The sequence below is a fragment of the Candoia aspera genome, chromosome 2, assembly GCF_035149785.1.
Source record: "Candoia aspera isolate rCanAsp1 chromosome 2, rCanAsp1.hap2, whole genome shotgun sequence".
In the NCBI taxonomy this organism is placed as follows: Eukaryota; Metazoa; Chordata; class Lepidosauria; order Squamata; family Boidae; genus Candoia; species Candoia aspera.
Genome location: NC_086154.1, coordinates 6,673,623 through 6,696,576, shown reverse-complemented (window position 1 = coordinate 6,696,576; position 22,954 = coordinate 6,673,623). Strand labels below are relative to the sequence as shown.

Sequence of the window (22,954 nt, the reverse complement as noted above, 5' to 3'; positions counted from 1 at the left end):
CTTTCTTTATGGTGCAGAGGCTAAGTCAATCAAATTTGGGGTATTACTAATACATAAAGTATTTGAATATTTGGGGGGATCTGTTACAGGAAAAGTCCTGATGACCACAGTCCTCTGGGACTTTACCATTTATTTGATAAATAATGAGTTTCCCATTCAGTTCATCCATAGCATTTTCTGTTTTCTTCTGAAGCCAAATAAAATGGCAAATTATGATGCATTTATGCATTTTTACTCTTCCATGATACATTTTGCAAAGAAATCATTTGTCTGCTCATACACCAAAGATGCCTTTTCTGTGAAAGTCTGGAGACGGTGCAGAGAGAGGGAGAAGCTGGAGGCTGTGCCCCAACTGGTGGTCGATCGCATCCTGTCTCTGGACGGCTATTTCATTTACAGAGTAATCTGGGCTGTGGCCCGGGCCTTAAATGCAGCCTCTTTATCCAGGTCTAGAAGGACAAGGATGAGAGATGGTGAGAACGTGAAGACCCCAAGGCTGAAGGCATGGCAGGTAATTCTTTATTGTCTTCACTGTTTAACCACCCTTTCCCCCTTGACTAGCAACCCCTTTGATTCCTCTTTCCTTGCTCTAAAGTCTCAGTTGGACTGGAGACACCAAATGGTGAAAGATCTCCACAAGAGGCTGCACATGGCCAACTTTCTCTGGGCTGGGAAGCTAAGCAGGTTGAGGCCAGGTTAGGACTTGCACTGCAAGAATGGAAAGTGGAAAAAAACTCTGGAAGAAGGAAAGAAACCATCTTTCGTGGGCAAGGTTGGGGGGTTCCTTTGTTTGTGAATTGAGCCATCTTTCATTTGAAGCAAAATTGGTAGAGCAGAATCTGCTACTGGAGCAAAAGCACTTAAGGTGAGCAAAGACTGTTTCCCCTACTGAGTTGTCTATTTACCCATAAAGCTCTATAGAGATGGAACCGTGTTGTGTGTGGGTTTCAGTTTGGTTGCAAAGGACAAGATTCCTCCAGTGTGATTAAGCGCAACATACTTCTTGTTTAGGTTCTTACATTTTGCCCTCCAAGTTCATCTTTTCTCCAGGCTCAAGGTGGCTTCCATGTAGTAGTTCCTCCACCGTTTCTCAGAGAACAACCCTGAGGGAGACATAAGCTGACTACAGAGTAAGCAGTTGGCACAGACTCCCCAGCGAGCTTCCTTGAGGAGGAATGAATCTTTGGTCTCCCCAGGTCTAAGCCACGCTGTAACCCCTACAGCACCTTGGCTAAGTTTGAAAGTAGGAGATGAAGCAGACGGACTTTTCTGTATCAAGGGTTGATCTATTTGGCTCACTGCAGATGTAGTGCTGTGTTTTCTCCCTGCAGTGTGAGTGTGTGTCCAAATCTCTACTCCTGCTTGGAAGACGGTTAGTTGAGATTACTTGCTTTCTTCAACAACGGCTGCCACTTTATCCGTCTCTGTAAATGCTTTTATGGTGTTTATTGTAACTGGGAGCCCAGAGAACACCAATTCTGATTGGATTCTAATTTTCTAGGTTATGAAACGTGCTTTTTTATTTTTTGCAGAATATCAAAACCAAGAGAATAATTAATAACCAATCAGTATAATTTTTAAACTAATATCTGAGGCTAATGTGATTGTGGGCAGTCAAATAATAAAGCAATTACATGTTTATGTGAATTTTTTTAGAACATTTGAGGTTTACTAAAAGGCATCAGATACAGCTCAATTGATTTTCCTGAATGATTTACCCCCCTACTCAATTCAAGGAGAGAAAGGCAAGGAGTTCAGAGGACATGGGGAGTTTTCAAGAGTGATCACTTTACACCGTGTTCAGCTGCAGGAAAAGGCGGAAAGAGTTAAAGAGGGACTCTTGGCACAGGACAGCACAGCAGAATATTGGAAGCTTCCTGGCACAGCAGTGCGGAAGATAAATGTACATGACGTAGCATTCACACCCAACACAAATTACATTTACACACTCACACATCTGCTAAGAGGGAGTTACTTGGCTATTTTAAGTGAAATAGAGATAATCTTTCCGAGTTGGAGAAAGAGAGGCCAGGGGGGAGAAAAAGAAGCACCTTTACTTGCATGTTGGGCTGCTTCCACACACAATTCTGGCCCTCAAGGGTCAGTATTAGATGGATCCTCCAATACTGATGGGACAGGAAGTCTTCTCTGAACCTCCTTGTCAATGATCTTTGCCTGGGTCCCTCACAGTAATCCTTGGCTTCTTGAAACCCCAGTTCGTTGCCAGCTCTGGACTCCCCACTTTATAGGGTGGACGTTCATATACTGGTCCTTTGACTTGACTAACCAAGGAAATGGCCCAGGAAGATTTCATGGTTTGGGCAAGATATTCTTCCGCAGATGCCCTTTGCTACATTTCCCGTTGGTTTAGCAAACACAGCAGTGAGCAATAGAGATGTTTAGAGGTGAAGGAAGGAACACACCATTATACAGGGAATTATACACTCCAGAGATAGAAGGAGATTTAAGATATAAATTTAAAATCTATAAATTATATTATGATAATTAATCAACCCAAAACTAATTAAGTAATTATAATTACATAATTACAAATATAAATATATGAATTAAATAATTATAATCATAATTAGCTCTTTGAGTGAGATGGGTGATGACAAAATTCGAAATATAAATAAGTAAATAAATAAATGAAATGCCACCTCCTTAATCTTGTTTAATGTAAAGGTCAGAGAAACACTTGGACTGGTTTTTAAGATGGATGTCAGCTCTTCCAAGTAGACCAGGTCAAGAAAAAGATACCTCAGTGATTCCAGGAGTGCTCCTTTCTTATTGTAGGGTACGGTAACCGAACCCTGAAACCCCGCCCAGTTTTCTCTCTTTCATATCGCACCGTGTTAGTCCACACCATATACAGTTAATCAGTAAATTAGTTGGTGCTAAGATTCAAACCACTCTAGATTTTCTCAGGGAAAAGTAAGAACATGAATCTGAAATCTTGGTTTTACATGGGGGAGATAGAGAAAAATATTCAGTCCCCATCACAACACAAATAAAAGAGTATTGCCATAAAAGTTGGGATGTCCTGTCTGAATATGTACATTTTCTCTTCCATTCCAGCTTCATCCCTTCCTTCAAAATCCTCAGTTTTACAATAATTCCATAGAAGGGGTCTTTTTGGATGAGAATGGGGACCTGGCAGCAGACATGGACATTGTGAACTGGCTGGTTGTCAGCCATAGGTCCTTTGACAGAGTGAAGTTTGGGACTCTAGAAAGACAGGGGTCCCTGGATTTCAAGTTGAGGATCCACCGGAACGCGACTGCAGCGATGGAAGAGCTGAACAAGGTGGGGAAAGTCTTTATTTCACTCTTTTTAAAGCTCTTACCAAGACGTTGCTCTCTTGGGACAGGAAGTGGTTTTGAATGTTACCTCTGTTCTCCAAGAGAGGCAACATATCCTTTTGCCAGATGCCCAATATACCTTTAACTATTCAAGTTATTAGTCCTGTGCAAAGTGAGGTAGATTTGAGCCATGGGAGCAACATGACTGTTGTCACCAAAGCAAAGAACCCACCATTCTTCCTGTCATGGCTCCGGTTCTCAACGCAACGAATCAGCACTCTGGACACAGACCGTTTAGGCATATGGAAGAGTCTTTATTGGGCAAGTGACTCAAAGCCTGTTTAAGATCTGAGTAATTTAGTAATCCACACGTGGCAGTATAAGCACATTCATCCCCCCTCCCATCAAAGACTCTGGCACCTTGCTTCCTTCCCCATTTCCCACCTCTCAGTCTGAATGCCCTGACCGCGCGATCACAATTTCCTTTGTCCAGGGTGCTGGATTAACAGGTCATTAATTAATTTTATGAGAGCAGGTTTGCCGCAGTTCATGCATTTGCTCTTTCTTGTTGCTGATTTCTATCAATGGGCTGCTGAGGGCTTTTCTTTTGGCACCATGCCATGGTGGCCTAGCAGCGGCCACTTTATGGCAGGGTGGCTCCATGTGGCCTGGCCCATTTCAAACGCCTGCCCCTTCCTGCTGGTGACTTGCTTTTTTATGGCAGGATGGTACCCTGGGGTGGGGTGGGGGGCTTCCAGACACTTCCCTAGAGCTATTTAGTATGTAGATTTAGAATCTGCTGAAAAATTAGAAAAACAGGAAAGCAAACTGCAGACATATAATTTAATGGTCTCCTGTAATTCAGCAAAGCCTAAGTCTAGAACCTTCAGGAAAGGATCGTTACCTTGTCGTGGTACTGGAGCTTGAGCACCTCAATGATGCCATGAGCTAAACCATGAAGGGCCACCCAAGATGGGAAGGTCATGACAGAGAGGTCAGACTAAATGCGATCCCTGGGGAAGGTCATGGCAACCCACCCCAGTATTCTTGCCGTGAAAACTCAATGGATCAGTACAACCAGAGGTATCTCGGTATACCACCAGAAGATGAGACCCCCAGGTAAGAAGATGGTCAAAATGCTACTGGGGAGGAACAGAGGATGAGTTCAACTAGCCCCAGGTGTGATGACGCAGCTAGCTCAAAGCCGAAAGGACGGCTAGCGGCCGACGGTGCTGGTGGTGAACGGCGAACCCGATTTTCTAACGATCAACACACCATTGGAACCTGGAATGTAAGTTCTATGAGCCAAGGCAAATTGGATGTGGTTATTGGGGAGATGTCAAGATTAAAGATAGACATTTTGGGCATCGGTGAATTGAAATGGACTGGAATGGGCCACTTCACACCAAATGACCACCAGATCTATAACTGTGGAAAAGAGGACCACAGAGGAAATGGATTAGCCTTCATAATTAATAGTCAAGTGGCTAAAGCAGTGCTTGGATACAATCCAAAAAACGATAGAATGATCTCAATTCGAATTCAGGGCAAGCCATCTAACATCACAGTGATCCAAATATACGCCCCAACCACAGATGCTGAAGAAGCTGAAGTAGAGCAGTTCTATGAGGATCTGCAGCACCTACTGGACAACACGCCTAAAAGAGATGTTATTTTCATCACAGGAGACTGGAATGCTAAGGTGGGCAGTCAAATGACACCTGGAATTACAGGTAAGCATGGCCTGGGAGAAGAAAACGAAGCAGGACATAGGCTGATAGAATTTTGCCAAGACAACTCAATGTGCATAACAAACACCCTCTTCCAGCAACCTAAGAGACGGCTTTATACATGGACTTCACCAGATAGACAACACCGAAATCAGATTGACTACATCCTTTGCAGCCAAAGGTGGGGGACATCTATACAGTCGGTAAAAACAAGACCTGGAGCTGACTGTAGTTCCGATCACGAACTTCTTCTTGCACAATTTAGGATCAGACTAAAGAGATTAGGGAAGACCCACAGAATAGCTAGATATGAGCTCACTAATATTCCTAAGGAATATGCAGTGGAGCTGGAGAATTGATTTAAGGGACTGGACTTAGTAGATAGGGTCCCGGAAGAACTCTGGACAGACGTTCGCAACATTGTTCAGGAGGTGGCAACAAAATATATCCCAAAGAAAGAGAAAACCAAGAAGGCAAAATGGCTGTCTGCTGAGACACTAGAAGTAGCCAAAGAAAGAAGGAAAGCAAAAGGCAACAGTGACAGGGGGAGATATGCCCAATTAAATGCAAAATTCCAGAGGTTAGCCAGAAGAGATAAGGAATTATTTTTAAACAAGCAATGCGCGGAAGTGGAAGAAGACAATAGAATAGGAAGGACAAGAGACCTCTTCCAGAAAATTAGAAACATCGGAGGTAAATTCCAGGCCAAAATGGGTATGATCAAAAACAAAGATGGCAAGGACCTAACAGAAGAAGAAGAGATCAGGAAAAGGTGGCAAGAATATACAGAAGACCTGTATAGGAAGGATAACAATATCGGGGATAGCTTTGACGGTGTGGTCAGTGAGCTAGAGCCAGACATCCTGAAGAGTGAGGTTGAGTGGGCCTTAAGAAGCATTGCTAATCACAAGGCAGCAGGAGATGACGGCATCCCAGCTGAACTGTTCAAAATCTTGCAAGATGATGCTGTCAAGGTAATGCATGCTATATGCCAGCAAATTTGGAAAACACAAGAATGGCCATCAGATTGGAAAAAATCAACTTATATCCCCATACCAAAAAAGGGAAACACTAAAGAATGTTCAAACTATCGAACAGTGGCACTCATTTCATATGCCAGTAAGGTAATGCTCCATTTCCTGCAAGGTAGACTTCAGCAACTCATGGAGCAAGAATTGCCAGATGTACAAGCTGGGTTTAGAAAAGGCAGAGGAACTAGGGACCAAATTGCCAATATCCGCTGGATAATGGAAAAAGCCAGGGAGTTTCAGAAAAACATCTATTTCTGTTTTATTGACTATTCTAAAGCCTTTAACTGTGTGGACCATAACAAACTGTGGCAAGTTCTTAGTGGTATGGGGATACCAAGTCATCTTGTCTGCCTCCTGAAGAATCTGTATAACGACCAAGTAGCAACAGTAAGAACAGACCACGGAACAACGGACTGGTTTAAGATTGGGAAAGGAGTACGGCAGGGCTGTATACTCTCACCCTACCTATTCAACTTGTATGCAGAACACATCATGCGACAAGCTGGCCTTGAGGAATCCAAGGCTGGAGTTAAAATCGCTGGAAGAAACATTAACAATCTCAGATATGCAGATGATACCACTTTGATGGCTGAAAGTGAAGAGGAACTGAGGAGCCTTATGATGAAGGTGAAAGAAGAAAGTGCAAAAGCTGGTTTGCAGCTAAACCTCAAAAAAACCAAGATTATGGCAACCAGCTTGTTTGATAACTGGCAAATAGAGGGAGAAAATGTAGAAGCAGTGAAAGACTTTGTATTCCTAGGTGCAAAGATTACTGCAGATGCTGACTGCAGTCAGGAAATCAGAAGACGCTTAATCCTTGGGAGAAGAGCAATGACAAATCTCGATAAAATAGTTAAGAGCAGAGACATCACACTGACAACAAAGGCCCGCATAGTTAAAGCAATGGTGTTCCCCGTGGTAACATATGGCTGCGAGAGCTGGACCATAAGGAAGGCTGAGCGAAGGAAGATCGATGCTTTTGAACTGTGGTGTTGGAGGAAAATTCTGAGAGTGCCTTGGACTGCAAGAAGATCCAACCAGTCCATCCTCCAGGAAATAAAGCCAGACTGCTCACTTGAGGGAATGATATTAAAGGCAAAAATGAAATACTTTGGCCACATAATGAGAAGACAGGACACCCTGGAGAAGGTGCTGATGCTGGGGAGAGGGGAGGGCAAAAGGAAGAGGGGCCGACCAAGGGCAAGGTGGATGGATGATATTCTAGAGGTGACGGACTCGTCCCTGGGGGAGCTGGGGGTGTTGACGACCGACAGGAAGCTCTGGCATGGGCTGGTCCATGAAGTCACGAAGAATCGGAAGCAACTAAACAAATAAACAACAACAAAATCTAGAACTGGAGGTCCCCAATCCCTTCCACCTTCACCCTCTTTCTGGAAATAAATTGATAAATCATTTTCTGATTGTTCTTTCTCTCCCTGCTCAGCCCCTGCCTCCTTCCAGGTGTGTGGAAAGCTGTCAGCCTGGATTCATGAAGGTTGCTCAGGAAGGGAAGCCTATCTGCTGCTACGATTGTCTGCCTTGTCCAGAAGGAACCATCTCCACCATGGAAGGTGGGTGACACCTGAGAAAAGGGGCAGACTTTTGGAAAGACCATAGACCCCGGCATTTGTCATGAAAGGGTGTTTTGATAGGCATTTTTAGCTTGGCTTTAAAAAAATATTTTCTTTTAATAATAAGGGAGTTATTTAATAATACAGGGATATTGATAAGCAGGGTATGCTTGGCTTTTCAACACTAGAAAGGAGATGGCTTCTCTTCCTCTTCATCTTATACACACACTTTTGATATTTCAAATTCCTATTTAGCTCATTTCTCTGATCAGAGAGATTTTCTGGGGTCAATGTCTTCCTGTAAGGAAAGGGAAGCGATTGGTTCTTCTTGTCCAGGAATGGGTGGGTGAAGAAAAGAGGGAAGCTTCCTATGGTAGCCACAGAAAGAAAAGTTTCCATCTCCAGGAAAAAGCTGAACAATTTTTTTTTAAATCTCCCCTGAACAAACAACTGCCTGACTTTATCAGAGAAATTGATGCTCTTTTGGAAGAATCAGACCCGGAAGGACAATTGAGCCCATAAGTCCAATCACCTGCTCATTCCAGAAAGGCAAATTAAAGGATCTTCGACAGATGGCAGCCCAGTGTCTTCTTGAACATTGCAGGGGAGTTCCCATCTCTTGAGGTCCTCCTTCTGACTGCACACTGACTTCTTCCAAACAGAGTCGGAAATACCATTTCCAATTTCATCCAAGGTGAAATACGGGGTTTATAGGAGATCTTATTCTTCCACTTTTCAGATTCAGAAAAATGCAGCAAATGTCCAGAAGATCAACATTCAAACACCAATCGAGATCACTGTATCTCCAAGATTAAAACCTTCCTATCCTATCAAGAACAGTTGGGGATCATCCTGGCTTCCATTGCCTTGTTCTTGTCCAACACCACAGGATTTGTCTTGGGAGTGTTCATTAAATTCCAGGAAACTCCAATTGTCAAAGCCAACAATCGGGATCTCTCCTATATCCTCCTCGTCTCCCTCCTGCTTTCCTTCCTGACCTCCTTCCTCTTCATTGGCCAGCCAAGGAGACCCACCTGCCTTCTCCGACAAACAGCCTTCAGCATTGTTTTCTCACTCGCTGTCTCTTCTGTCTTGGCCAAAACGGTCACGGTGGTGTTAGCTTTCTTGGCTACAAAACCAGGGAATAAAGTGCAGAGATGGCTGGGGAAGAGCTTGGCTAACTCCATCATCCTTTCTTGCTCTGGTGTCCAAGTTGTCCTCTGCAGCATCTGGTTGGGCACTTCTCCCCCATTCCCTGACTCTGACCTGCACTCCCAGCCTGGAGAGATCATCCTGCAATGCAACGAAGGCTCTGTCGCCATGTTTTATGGAGCTCGCTGCTACATGGGTTTCCTGGCTGCTGTCTGCTTCACAGTGGCTTTCCTGGCCAGGAACCTCCCTGGGGCCTTCAACGAAGCCAAGCTGATCACCTTCAGCATGCTGGTCTTCTGCAGTGTCTGGGTCTCCTTTGTGCCCACCTACCTGAGCACTAAGGGCAAGAACATGGTGGCTGTGCAGGTCTTCTCCATCTTGGCCTCCAGTGCTGGCCTGCTTGGCTGCATCTTCATCCCCAAGTGCTTCATCATCCTGCTAAGGCCAGATCTGAATACAAAAGAACACTTGATGTCAAAATAACATAGAAAAGTGGGTTTTCTATAATTGTCAATTAATCATTCTAACAGCCTTTGACCTATCAATTTTTCTTTAAATAACTGAGAAGAAAACAGCACTTCCTGTTTTTTTCAGTTCATGATAGAAATAAACCATCACTTTGAATAACTATGAAATCCTCTTTTCTATTTGCCTTTGAGTATTTGAATGCTTTGGATTAGCGTAAGATAATTTTCTCCAGATGACATTGGAACTGGAAGCTGTGACACAATTACATTGGAGCACAAATTGGTGATTTGAGAGAACTGAGAAAAGACGGGCCTAAAGTTACAGCCACTTTTTATAGACTGATGTATGCTAATCTGGGTCCCCCCCTACCTGAGCACCAAGGGGAAGTACATGGTGGCCGTGCAGGTCTTCTCCATCTTGGCCTCCAGTGTTGGCCTGCTTGGATTCATCTTCACCCACCAAGTGCTTCCTCATTCTGCTAAGGCCAGATCTGAATAGATACATACATACATACATACATACATACATACATATATATAGTCAAAATAATACTTGTCAGTTAATAGTTTTGAGAAACAACACTTGACCCCTTAATGTGCCTTAAAAGCCCCCAAACCAAGTCCTGTATTTGGTATCATGGTAGAATTGGACCATCACTTTTTAATAAATACGATTTTGCCCTTTCCCTTTGCTCTTGAGTATACAGTATAGAAAATGGGGGGGGGGGGGTGAGAATGCTTTGGGTGAATGTAAGAGAATTTTCCAAAGGGTACCTTTGAACCAGAGATGAGGACACAACTACAATGGATCACAAATTGGCACATTCACAGCACTGGAGGAAAGAATGGCCTTTAGAGGGGAGGGGTTATGGTCCCTTTTCATAGACTAATGCAAATTAGGGCCTACATGTGATTGGCTACAAGAGCAAGGTATTTGATAGGGTGCAGACAACAGGAAGTATCTGATCTGTGTTTTCACCTCATATATCTAGTGGGGTCAGTGAGGCAATTGAGCTCAAAGTATGAGGAAATATGCTCGGACTACAAAAGCTATGGAAGGGTTGAAAGAGTAAAAAGTGAGTATTTCATTAATACAGTAAAAGTTACTATTATGAGGTTTATCCATAATCCTTTGTCCCAGAGTCTGGGGTCACCTCCTGGGATCTCCTCTCAGCCTCTCAGCGTTCCTGGGCTTTGTGGCATGTTTTATGCCTGAGCGGAGAGCTTAGTGTCCAAAGGAGGGTGCATTTGGGGTGGGGGAGTTTCCTAACTGGACACCCTGTAGCCGAGCCTGTGTTTTGTTTGCCCTGGGAAGACGTCAGGTGGGTAAGGAGTTTCCAGCTTTTCCCCCAAATTCTGCTTCAGTAGAACTCTTTGAACACCTGAATGGAGTTCACTCAGAGGATCAGGATTTGCCATCTATCCCACACGATGCACAACACAGCAAAAAGAGTGGAGAAGCCAATAATTAGAAAAATAGATAAATCATATCATAAAAAGGTTGGAAATGTTGTGATTTGGAAGGGACATTTTATCATATGTGGTGGTCATATAAAAATACCTCAACAGCAGTAGGAAAAAAAAAAATGCCTTAAAAGTGGTCCAAATTTTTTTACCCCCCAAATTTTTAAAAACAAAATTTGAAACCTGTTTCAAAAAAAAAAAAAATGGAATCATTCTAGAATACCACAATAAAAAACGTAAATTTATATTAAGATAAATGCTGATGGCTGTGAGGACCAGGTCATTCACAAGGGAAAGCAAGTCAATCTCAGTACTGAAACCAGGTCCAAACCCCAAATGGAAAAGGTCCAAATAATACACTATTTTCCAGGACTTTGCATGGTTCTTTCTTGCTGAACCTGTAAACTTTTATTTTACCTCACTCTGCTCTTAATTAGCCACAGTTTTGGAGCAGGCATAAGCTGGAAGCCTCCTGTATCTCTCTCTCCACTTTAAATATACAGAACTGCACACAGTTCTGTACACTCAGCATCAAAGAGAAAAGGGGAAAAGATATTTATTAAAAAGTAGTCATCCATTTCTATCACTGGAAGAAATCGTAGTTGAAGAAAAAAGGACTTGGTGGGTTTTTTTTTTCATTTATTTTTTTAAATGAACATCAAAATGTCAAATACTGTTTATTGGCTTCAGCAAAGGATCGTTACCTTGTCGTGGTGCTGGAGCTTGAGCACCTCAATGATGCCATGAGCTAAACCGTGAAGGGCCACCCAAGACGGGAAGGTCATGACAGAGAGGTCAGACTAAATGCGATCCCTGGGGAAGGTAATGGCAACCCACCCCAGTATTCTTGCCGTGAAAACTAAATGGATCAGTACAACCAGAGATATGTCGGTATACCATCGGAAGATGAGACCCCCAGGTCGGAAGATGGTCAAAATGCTACTGGGGAGGAACAGAGGATGAGCTCAACTAGCCCCAGACGTGATGACGCAGCTAGCTCAAAGCCGAAAGGACGGCTAGCGGCCGACGGTGCTGGTGGTGAACGGCGAATCCGATGTTCTAAGGATCAACACACCATTGGAACCTGGAATGTAAGATCTATGAGCCAGGGCAAATTGGATGTAGTTATTGGTGAGATGTCAAGATTAAAGATAGACATTCTGGGCGTCAGTGAACTGAAATGGACTGGAATGGGCCACTTCACATCAAATGACCACCAGATCTACTACTGTGGACAAGAGGACCACAGAAGAAATGGAGTAGCCTTCATAATTAATAGTAAAATGGCTAAAGCAGTGCTTGGATACAATCCAAAAACAGGATAGGATATCAATTCGAATTCAGGGCAAGCCATCTAACATCACAGTGATCCAAATATACGCCCCGACCACAGATGCTGAAGAAGCTGAAGTAGAGCAGTTCTATGAGGATCTGCAGCACCTACTGGACAACACGCCTAAAAGAGATGTTATTTTCATCACGGGAGACTGGAATGCTAAGGTGGGCAGTCAAATGACACCTGGAATTACAGGTAAGCATGGCCTGGGAGAACAAAACGAAGCAGGACACAGGCTGATAGAATTTTGCCAGGACAATTCACTCTGCATAACAAACACTCTCTTCCAACAACCTAAGAGACGGCTTTATACATGGACTTCACCAGATGGACAACACCGAAATCAGATTGATTACATCCTTTGCAGCCAAAGGTGGCGGTCATCTGTACAGTCGGTAGAAACAAGACCTGGAGCTGACTGTAGTTCTGATCACGAACTTCTTCTTGCACAATTTAGGATCAGACTAAAGAGATTAGGGAAGACCCACAGATCAGCTAGATATGAGCTCATTAATATCCCTCAGGAATATGCAGTGGAGGTAAAGAATCGATTTAAGGGACTGGACTTAGTAGATAGAGTCCCGGAAGAACTCAGGACAGAAGTTCGCAACATTGTTCAGGAGGCGGCAACAAAATACATTCCAAAGAAAGAGAAAACCAAGAAGGCAAAATGGCTGTCTGCTGAGACACTAGAAGTAGCCCAAGAAAGCAGGAAAGCAAAAGGCAACAGTGATAGGGGGAGATATGCCCAATTAAATGCAAAATTCCAGAAGTTAGCCAGAAGAGATAAGGAATTATTTTTAGACAAGCAATGTGTGGAAGTGGAAGAAGACAATAGAATAGGAAGGACAAGGGACCTCTTCCAGAAAATTAGAAACATTGGAGGTAAATTCCAGGCCAAAATGGGTATGATCAAAAACAAAGATGGCAAGGACCTAACAGAAGAAGAAGAGATCAAGAAAAGGTGGCAAGAATATACGGAAGATCTGTATAGGAAGGATAACAATATCGGGGATAGCTTTGACGGTGTGGTCAGTGAGCTAGAGCCAGACATCCTGAAGAGTGAGGTTGAATGGGCCTTAAGAAGCATTGCTAATAACAAGGCAGCAGGAGACGACGGCATCCCAGCTGAACTGTTCAACATCTTGCGAGATGATGCTGTCAAGGTAATGCATGCTATATGCCAGCAAATTTGGAAAACACAGGAATGGCCATCAGATTGGAAAAAATCAACTTATATCCCCATACCAAAAAAGGGAAACACTAAACAATGTTCAAACTATCGAACAGTGGCACTCATTTCACATGCCAGTATTGTAATGCTCAAGGTCCTGCAAGGTAGACTTCAGCAATTCATGTAACGAGAATTGCCAGATGTACAAGCTGAGTTTAGAAAAGGCAGAGGAACTAGGGACCAAATTGCCAATATCCGCTGGTTAATGGAAAAAGCCAGGGAGTTTCAGAAAAACATCTATTTCTGTTTTCTTGACTATTCTAAAGCCTTGGACTGTGTGGACCATAACAAATTGTGGCAAGTTCTTAGTGGTATGGGGATACCAAGTCATCTTGTCTGCCTTCTGAAGAATCTGTATAACGACCAAGTAGCAACAGTAAGAACAGACCACGGAACAACAGACTGGTTTAAGATTGGGAAAGGAGTACGGCAGGGCTGTATACTCTCACCCTACCTATTCAACTTGTACGCAGAACACATCATGCGACATGCTGGCCTTGAGGAATCCAAGGCTGGAGTTAAAATTGCTGGAAGAAACATTAACAATCTCAGATATGCAGATGATACCACTTTGATGGCTGAAAGCGAAGAGGACCTGAGGAGCCTTATGATGAAGGTGAAAGAAGAAAGTGCAAAAGCTGGCTTGCAACTAAACCTCAAAAAAACCAAGATTATGGCGACCAGCTTGATCGATAACTGGCAAATAGCGGAGAAAATGTAGAAGCAGTGAAAGACTTTGTATTTCTAGGTGCAAAGATTACTGCGGATGCTGACTGCAGTCAAGAAATCAGAAGACGCTTAATCCTTGGGAGAAGAGCAATGACAAATCTCGATAAAATAGTTAAGAGCAGAGACATCACACTGACAACAAAGGTCTGCATAGTTTAAGCAATGGTGTTCCCCATAGTAACATATGGCTGTGAGAGCTGGACCATAAGGAAGGCTGAGAGAAGGAAGATCCATGCTTTGGAACTGTGGTGCTGGAGGAAAATTCTGAGAGTGCCTTGGACTGCAAGAAGATCCAACCAGTCCATCCTCCAGGAAATAAAGCCAGACTGCTCACTTGAGGGAATGATATTAAAGGCAAAACTGAAATACTTTGGCCACACAATGAGAAGACAGGACACCCTGGAGAAGATGCTGATGGTAGGAAGAGTGGAGGGCAAAAGGAAGAGGGGCCGACCAAGGGCAAGATGGATGGATGATATTCTAGAGGTGACGGACTCATCCCTGGGGGAGCTGGGGGTGTTGACGACCGACAGGAAGCTCTGGCGTGGGCTGGTCCATGAAGTCACGAAGAGTCGGAAGCGACTGAATGAATAAACAACAAACTGTTTATTGGAATTAGTAACTGATACTCTGGAGCACCTACTACCCAAAATTCATGTTACATTATTTCAACATCTCGTGTTCTTTTGTATTCAGAGCTGGTTTTAAGAAAACAATACAGCATTTGGGGAGAAAGATGAAGCCCAGCAGGTTCCTATTCCTGGGAGGGATGAGCAAAGGAAAAAGAGAGAGATCAATGACATATATATAGAGATTGAAACGAGAGAGAGAGAGAGAGATTCTCATCATAATTACCCAAGGTGGAAGGTCTTCCCAGCTGCCCAACTAAAGAAAGCAGCCACCTATAATAGGCAGCAGGAAGAGAGGAAGATGCTGAGATGGAAGGTCCCTTTAGTGACAACAGCAAAGGCACCATTTCATACTGTGCAGGAGAAGGCAGGGGTGAACCGCTCCTGTATTTTGCCATGAAAATCACATGGATAAAAAATATGAAATAGAACCTAGTTGGGAAAAGTCTTTTTTTTGTGTGTTGGCCAAGAGTCCACATTGACATGATGGCAACTGATCAATAAATCAATGAGGTAATGGGGCAAGTTTACAAAGACAGTGGGGTGCTCAAAGAATGAAGAGACAGCATTTCATGGATACGGTACCTTTCTTCTCTATGATTTTGGATACCTTCCCTTATGAAAATGCAATTGGGGAGGGGGGTCCCTAACTGAACACCATATAATGGAGCTAGAGCTTTGTTTTCTCTGAAAATATGTCTTTGGATGAAGGACGTCTTGCTTGACATTTCCCCACCTTCCAGTTCCCCTTCAGCAATCCTCTTTGAACACTTGAATGTCACTCAGAGGGTCAAGATTTGCCATCTAGCCAATCAGAGCCTGTTGTTGTTTTTGTTGTTGTTGTTCAGTCATTAAGTTGTGTCTGACCCTTTGTGACCCCATGGACCATAGCACGCCAGGCCTTCCTGTCCTCCACTGTCTCCCAGAGCCCAGCAAAAGGCCCGTCATCTGTCAAGAGGGTTATAATTTAGCTTTTGGGATTGAGATTGGGGGGTTCAACATGATGGCCTAAACAGCTTCTTCCAGTTATTAAATTTTATCTGAAGTGTTAATAGAATTAATTAATAGAGTTCACATACTGACTTGTTAATCTGTTTGGTTCAGTCTGGAAACCAAGGTGCCAAACGACATCAGCTCCCAGCAAGAGTTTATGCCTCCTACCCAGGGCCACTGTGCTGCCTTGTCATGGCAGGGGTATGGGTGTGCTGAAGGAACAAAGAGGGCCTATTTCATGCACACAGTTGCACCCCTGGGTGTCTCCTCCCTGCTTCCTTCTTATGATGGGGACTGAGTGGCCTTCCTGCTCTCTCTGTGTAAGCCTCCCTTTCCAGTCTCCCATGGGGCCGAAGGGCCTCCCCCTCCTCCACTCCCTTCTCTTCCTTTCCCCTTCCCCTCCCATCCCCTCCTGTTCCCTAGAAATCAGATTCCTTGCTGAAGTTTTCCTCAGATTTCAACATTCCTGGAAGGGACTTTGACAGCCTTTGGTCAAGGCAATGCAAAGACTGTGCAGTCCCTCCAGCCATCATTTCTCTCTGCTGATCCCTTCCCATCCCTTCCCTTCCCTTCACATTATATTATGCAGCAGAGGGCTGGGGTCCCTTGGTGTGAGTGTGAGTGTGAGTGTGAATGTGCTACTCCTCCCGTGTGTGAGAGGCTTGTGAGGAGGTTAGGATTGGCTCTGATGTGGAAATCTACCTGCCCCTGAGTGAGAGCCAGGGGTGGTTAGGAGTGGCTGGTGTGTCCCACCTCTACTTGAGAGAGAGGTTGAGGTGGGGCACTGTAAGGGTGTGGATGGCAGTGGTGACCCAACAGTGCCAAGAGCAGAAGCTGGTGCACTGGGGGGGGGGGGGGATTGCCACTGCCTAAGGTGGATGGCGTGGGAGAAAATGGATGTGTGGGAAAAGGGACCCCTGGTTAAGCCCAGGAGTTCCGGAATTCCATACTTCCCAACTTTTGCCAAACCCAGGTGCCAGCTCCTCTGCTGGTGCCATCCAGTGTTGGTTCTTTGTAGCTTTCCATAGGTCCACTCTACTTTTAAATTCATTGAAATCTTCCCCTGACCTAAGGAAACTTTTCCTAGATTTTATGCCTTCCTCCCTCAACATACATTACACATCTGGTTTTTGAGGTGCTTTGGTTACCAGTATGCTTCTGGATTCAATTCAAAGTGCTAGTAATGACTCATAAGGCCTTTCAGGACTAGGGGCCAGGTTATCTGAGGGACCACCTCTCCATGTCTACCTGTCCCATTAGGCTGGCAAGGAAGAGATGATTTGGGCCCCATCTATTGGGGAATGTCATCTGGAGGGCCCAAGAAAGAGAGGTCTGTCTGTTGTGGCACCACCATTTGGAACATCATCCCCTAGAAAATAGACTGGCCCCAAGCCCACTGGCATTTCACAAGGCCTTAAAGATCAGGTTTCATCATTGGGCTAGGGATCCAGATGTGTAGCAGAGGCATGCAATGGTTATATTGATTTTTTGGTGCTGGTTCTGGTTTTTTTTTTTTTTTTTTGATTGGCTGTACATTATGTGTGTGTTGTTTTTATACTTAGGTGTGTTATGATGTATTTTCTGTTGGTACCCACCCAGAGTCTGACACTGAAACAAGCAGTAAAGAAATAAAGGTGTGTCTGCATTCAACAGATTGGCAACTACAAGTCTCAGCAGATCCTTGTCTAACTTGATAAAGACACATCAAGACCAATTAAATTCATACTGACATGGAACTGTACACACCCTTACTAAAAAAAATTCTTGATACTGGCTTGCATAATGATAGTCTCTTTCAGAGGTCTGGGGCCAAATTCTCCTGTCCCATCATTGGCTCATTTTCAATGTTAGAACACCACCTGTGAATTTTCCCTTTGTGTTCTACCTGTCGACTCATCTCGAGGGGTGGTGTCTCTCCTTGCCTTTATCCAAATCATAGTGATTTACTTGCTGTCTTGTTGCTCAATCTCTAGAGAGTTTTCTGCAAAATTTAAGAACATTTGACAGCAAGGTCAAAAACATGTTTTCACCTCAATAGCAGACGAAAGCCTTCTTGGCTGATATTACGTTATTGGAAAGTTGTGGGTGGATAAATGGTTCTGGAGAAAGAAAGAGCACGGGGAGCCTTTGAGGGAGGCAGGGGCTGTGTTTACTCCTCTCCCCTTCAGACGTGAAGCCTTGGCTGGACCCTGTCTGGATTAGGAAAGACTGTGAAGCTTCTGCCTTGGAAGAGGGCATTGGAGTTTTCTACTTCTTGATCATTCCTCAAAGCAGGAACAGGGCTGATGGTTCACTCAGGAACACAAGTCTTGCTGCTTGTGCTGCTTCTGTGGCCCCAGAGAGTCTGTATGAAGCTCAAAGCCAAATGCTTCCTGACTCCAAAGAGGGATGGGGTGAACCCACAAAATCATTACAGGCCAGGAGAGTTTTTGATTGGTGGCATAATCTCTGCAACCAGGGCTAAGTTTCAACCATTAAGCTTCAGCACAACTCCTTCAAATGAACTCTTGTGGTAAGTGAATCTACCTGCATTGCATTAGAGCCACCCTCCAACCTTAGGAGCTACCGTCCCCTTGATCTCCCACCTTTGTTATCTCTCACCTCTCTTTCCTTGACACATCCTGAGCAGAGCTCGGCAGGGGAGAGAGAAGAGAGGGGGTTGCCCCCTTCTACCCTCCCTTGCCCCATAAAGAGGTCAACATGGACACAAAAATGCAGGAATGCTGATTTTTTTCTCCCTGCATTAAAAATGAGATAACCTTCCCATTCTTTTTTCTGGACCAAAAATCATGGGTAATATAGAGGAATCACAGACAGGAATTTATTTAGTCACTATGTATCTCTGTCCCATTCTGAACTGATGCCATGATCTCAATGGAATTTAAGTCTCCACACAAGATCTTCAAAATCTAAACTTGTCCAGAAGTCACTATCATATTGTCCTTGTTAACGGTCACAGAAGCTGCTTGTATGTGTTTGTATGTATGTGTCTGAATGTGGTGATGTTGGTCTAAGTGGCCTTTCCAGCCTTAGGATTTAGTGATTCTACATTTTTATAGAGGCATAGGTTGAACTTCCAACTATTATGTATTGCAGAAGGTAAGTTCCTTTCCAGTCACAAACTGGTGTCATGTCTTTGAAATTAATCTAGTGATATCTATTAATAACTACTATATCTATTAATAACTATTAATATAGTATCTATTAATATAAGAAGATCAAACCGGTCCATACCCCAGGAAATAAAGCCAGACTGCTCACTTGAGGGAATGATATTCAAGGCAAAACTGAAATACTTTGGCCACATAATGAGAAGACAGGACACCCTGGAGAAGATGCTGATGCTAGGGAGAGTGGAAGGCAAAAGGAAGAGGGGCCGCCCAAGGGCAAGGTGGATGGATGATATTCTGGAGGTGACGGACTCGTCCCTGGGGGAGCTGGGGGTGTTGACGACCGACAGGAAGCTCTGGCGTGGGCTGGTCCATGAAGTCACAAAGAGTTGGAAGAAACTGAACAAATAAATAACAACAAATCTATTAATATGGAGTAGTGTTTCAATTATTTTTATGTTAATGATTTTAGGAATATTGTATTCCATTCAGAGAAACCCTTGGACTTGGGTAGATTAGAAATATTAACCTTAAAAAAGCTTAAATAAAATGCCTGTTTTATTTATCATGTTCTAATACACTGATGCTTTCAGGATAGCAACATCAGAATACTGGAAAATCCTGTCCTTCCTTTTTGCCATCCAGGACATCAACCAGGATTCCCACCTCTTGCCCAACATCACCCTGGGTTACAATATTTATGAAAGTTATTTCAGTGCACAAATGACTTCAGAAGCTCTGCTGGACCTGCTTTCAGACGGGGAGGCCAATGTCCCCAACTACAGCTGTGGAAGGCAGAGGAACACAGTGGCTGTTCTTGAGGGGGCCGAAACTGACATCTCCATCCTCATCTCTACCATGTTGGGCACCTACAAAATCCCTCAGGTGAGTCTTTGCTGGGAAGATACTTTTTAGTGATGCAACGTTCAATCAGAGGTCCTCTTGTGTAAATGAAAGGGGAAAAAAAAGAGTGATAGCGGCTTTGAGGATGAAAGTTCAGGTTACTCAAAGGAAGGGAAGTTTTAAAGCAGACATATTCCCTCCACAATGGTCCCAGTCCAGAGTGGGGAAGCTTCTCGTTCCTGGAATTTGGAAAATTCTCCACTGAAGAAGCAAATGGGAAGGGATACAATGCATTAAGCAATGGGTGAGTAGGGAAGCCATTAAGGAGTGGAACTATCCATTCAGGCCAGAATTATTATTTCAAAATTTGGATATTACACGTATCAAATAAAATACTATTTCTCATTCCTTTTTCAGATGAATTATAATTTTGTTTCCCAGATTCTGAGAGATAAAACTCATTTTCCGTTCTTCTACCCGATGCTCCCTGCTGAAGGAGTCCAGTACCCAGGGATGGTCAAGCTGCTCCTCCATTTCCGGTGGACCTTGGTTGGTCTGCTGGCTCCAGACACTGACAATGGACAGTTGTTCATGAGGATGATGACTTCCATGTTGATCAGGAATGGCATTTGTCCAGTTTTATCACAAACCTTCTCCAAAACGATCTACCACATTTTCATAAGTGATGGCCCATACCGCAATTGGAGACAAGTGAATGTCTTTCTTTATGGTGCTGAAGCTTATTCATTCAATATTGGACTAATCATTATACAAGCAGTATTTGAAACTTTCAAGGAGCCGGTTACAGGAAAAGTCCTGATCACAACAATCCGATGGGACTTCACCATTTTTTTGACACATCATAACTTTCCCATTCAATTCATCCATAGCATTTTTTCCTTTCTGATGAAGACAAATGACATGGCTAAGTATGGAGAGGTGATCCATCTTTCTCCTGCCATGCATTACCTTGCACAGACATCCTTTGTTTGCTCCTACACCAAGGATGCCTTTTCGGTGAAAGTCTGGAGACAGTGCAGAGAGAGAGAAGAACGAGACACTGTGCCTCAGGAGATAACTGATCGGATCCTGTCTCTGGACAACTACTTCACTTACAACACCGTCTGGGCTGTGGCCTGGGCCTTCCATGCAGCCCATTTATCCAGATCCAAGATGACAAGGATCAAAGGTGGGAAGAACCTGGAGACTCCAAGGCTGAAGGCTTGGCAGGTATTTCTTTTCTGCTGCACGTCTCTCTCCTGCAGCTGAGAATCAATTTTACAAATGTAAGAACTGGGCTTCTATTCCGACAAATTCATTCGTTCAAACACAGAAATGGAATTGAATTCCAACTTTCCATTCCTCTCCCTTTTGCATTCGCTTCACTCTTTTCCTTTCTTTTGCACTATTTAATTTTCATCTGAAAGGAGTAATTTGGATGTCTTCACTGTTTGGCCATTCTTTCAATCAAATGTCATTTCATTTCCTGCCAATAATGGCTTCTTGGTTAGTCCATTGTCTAGCTTGCATGTCTCCCTTCTCTGACATCTCTCTTGGCAAGCAGAGCACCCCCATCTCCCAGCCAATCCTGTCCCCTTCATCCCAATGATCTGCGGGGTGCATTAGACAGTCTCACCCTTCTCACCCCTCCCCTGCTGGGCTGCCCCTCTGCTCAAGGACTGCCTTGGCCCAGACACAATCCCCATTTCTTGGTTAAAAAGGGTTTTATTCCTTTGCGAAACTTTTACATTTCCAGTAGGATTGTAGAAAGGAAAATGTGAAGGGCAGCAAGTTGCAACATGTGGTGAACATTTTCTGGGCTGATAAAGTATGTAGTCTAGGGCCCAGTTAGGACTTCAGTGGCGAGACAGGAAAGTGGGAGAAAAACATCTGGAAAAAGAAAAAGTACATGGATATTCCATAAAGTCTCTGGGAGTTGAGCTTAACTGGCAGGAGACTGACAAGGGATTTGGAGTTCCTCTCCTTGTCAAGTGACCCATCTGTAAACCTGATGCAGAGTTACGCAAGCACAACACACTCGTAGGGCAAAGGCATCCATGGCAATCCTCCAGGTGAGCAAAGGTTTTTCTCTTTGTCAGCTTCCCATCCGCCTAAAGAGACGGGAATCTGTGTCTCTGCGAGGAGCTTTGTGTTTCATTTTAACATCGGTGGACAGAATTCTCTGTGCAAGTTCACAAAGGGGAACTGTTGGGACAGCTGAGAGACTCCCCCAAAAGATATCAGAGGGGCCATTCTGCCACATCTCTGTGTGAGTGTCTGTGTGTGTCTGTGTGTAATTGTGCACTTCCTTTCAGAAGAATATAGAGGAAAATCATCAAGATCACCCAGAAAAAAGATAATAGTTCAGAAATTGCAAATTAGATGCAATCAGAGAGATTCTCCAATAGCTTCTTGCCTTGTTCAACAAATGGAGCTCACTTGAACAGTTTTTGAGAAGTGTTTTCATGCAGGTTATTGAGAACTGGAGCCTCCAAGAACACCGTTCTATTTGGAAATTCATTCTCTGTGTTATTCCATGGGCAGGTGCTTTGAAGAGGAACAGACCAAAATAATAATTAATTACCAATCACTACCATTTATTCATTAATATTGGAAGCTAATGATATAGAGGGCAATCAAACAGTAACACAGTTGGAAGTTTGGGGAACTTTATCACAAAGAATATTTGAGGCTGATGTATAATACAGAGAGGGATCGGTTAAGCATCTCTGAAAATTTACCCCATTATTCAGTTCAAAGAGAGAAAGGCAAGGCGTTCAGAGGACATGGGGGAGTTTTCAAGAATGATCACTTTACATCATGGTCAGCTGTAGGAGAAGGCAGAAAGAGGAAAATGGAGACTCTTGGCACAGGACATCCCAGCAGAATGTGGGAGGCTTCCTCCAACATCAACGAAGGAGATAAATTTATAAGATTTAACATTAACACACCATACATTAACATTAACGCACACTCACACATCTGCTAAGAGGGAGTAGCTTTCACACAGACACAGCTACTAGGGTAATCATAATGAGATAGGGGAAATGTTTCTGGACTGGAGATGGGGAGAGAGAGAAAAGAGGCGCCTTTCCGTGCAGTGCTGGGCTGCTTCTGCTCACAAGTCTGGTCCTGAAAGGTTTATTTGTTTTATTTGTTTATTCCTTACATTTCTTCACTGCCCATCTGGCCAAAGGGACTCAGTGATGGCTCCACCAACACTCACAGGGAGGGAAGAGAAGGGCTCTCTGTCAGCAGCTTCAAGTCAGTGCTCTTTCCCTGGGTCTCCTCCGTGTGTTTCTTCACTTTCCACACTTTATCCGGGTGTCCTTTGCCACAACTACACTGGTTTAACAAATGCAG

At 43.8% G+C, this 22,954-nt stretch overlaps 1 protein-coding gene across 1 annotated transcript; it reads left to right on the top strand.

The window, feature by feature from the left end:
• The first annotated feature begins 241 nt into the window (after window positions 1–241).
• On the top strand, window positions 242–9,269 carry LOC134489778 (vomeronasal type-2 receptor 26-like). The gene is made up of 4 exons (XM_063292642.1): window positions 242–511; window positions 3,079–3,306; window positions 7,508–7,634; window positions 8,374–9,269. The coding sequence occupies exons 1-4, from the start codon at window positions 242–244 to the stop codon at window positions 9,267–9,269; spliced, it is 1,521 nt and encodes a 506-aa protein (XP_063148712.1).
• Window positions 9,270–22,954: the final 13,685 nt, after the last annotated feature.

Bases quoted from the DNA above. Each gene is read 5' to 3' on its own strand.
- LOC134489778 (XM_063292642.1), top strand. From the start codon at position 242: ATGATACATTTTGCAAAGAAATCATTTGTCTGCTCATACACCAAAGAT. The intron at 3,307-7,507 runs GTGGGGAAAGTC...CTCCCTGCTCAG, and splicing joins CGATGGAAGAGCTGAACAAG to CCCCTGCCTCCTTCCAGGTG. The intron at 7,635-8,373 runs GTGGGTGACACC...TCCACTTTTCAG, and splicing joins AACCATCTCCACCATGGAAG to ATTCAGAAAAATGCAGCAAA.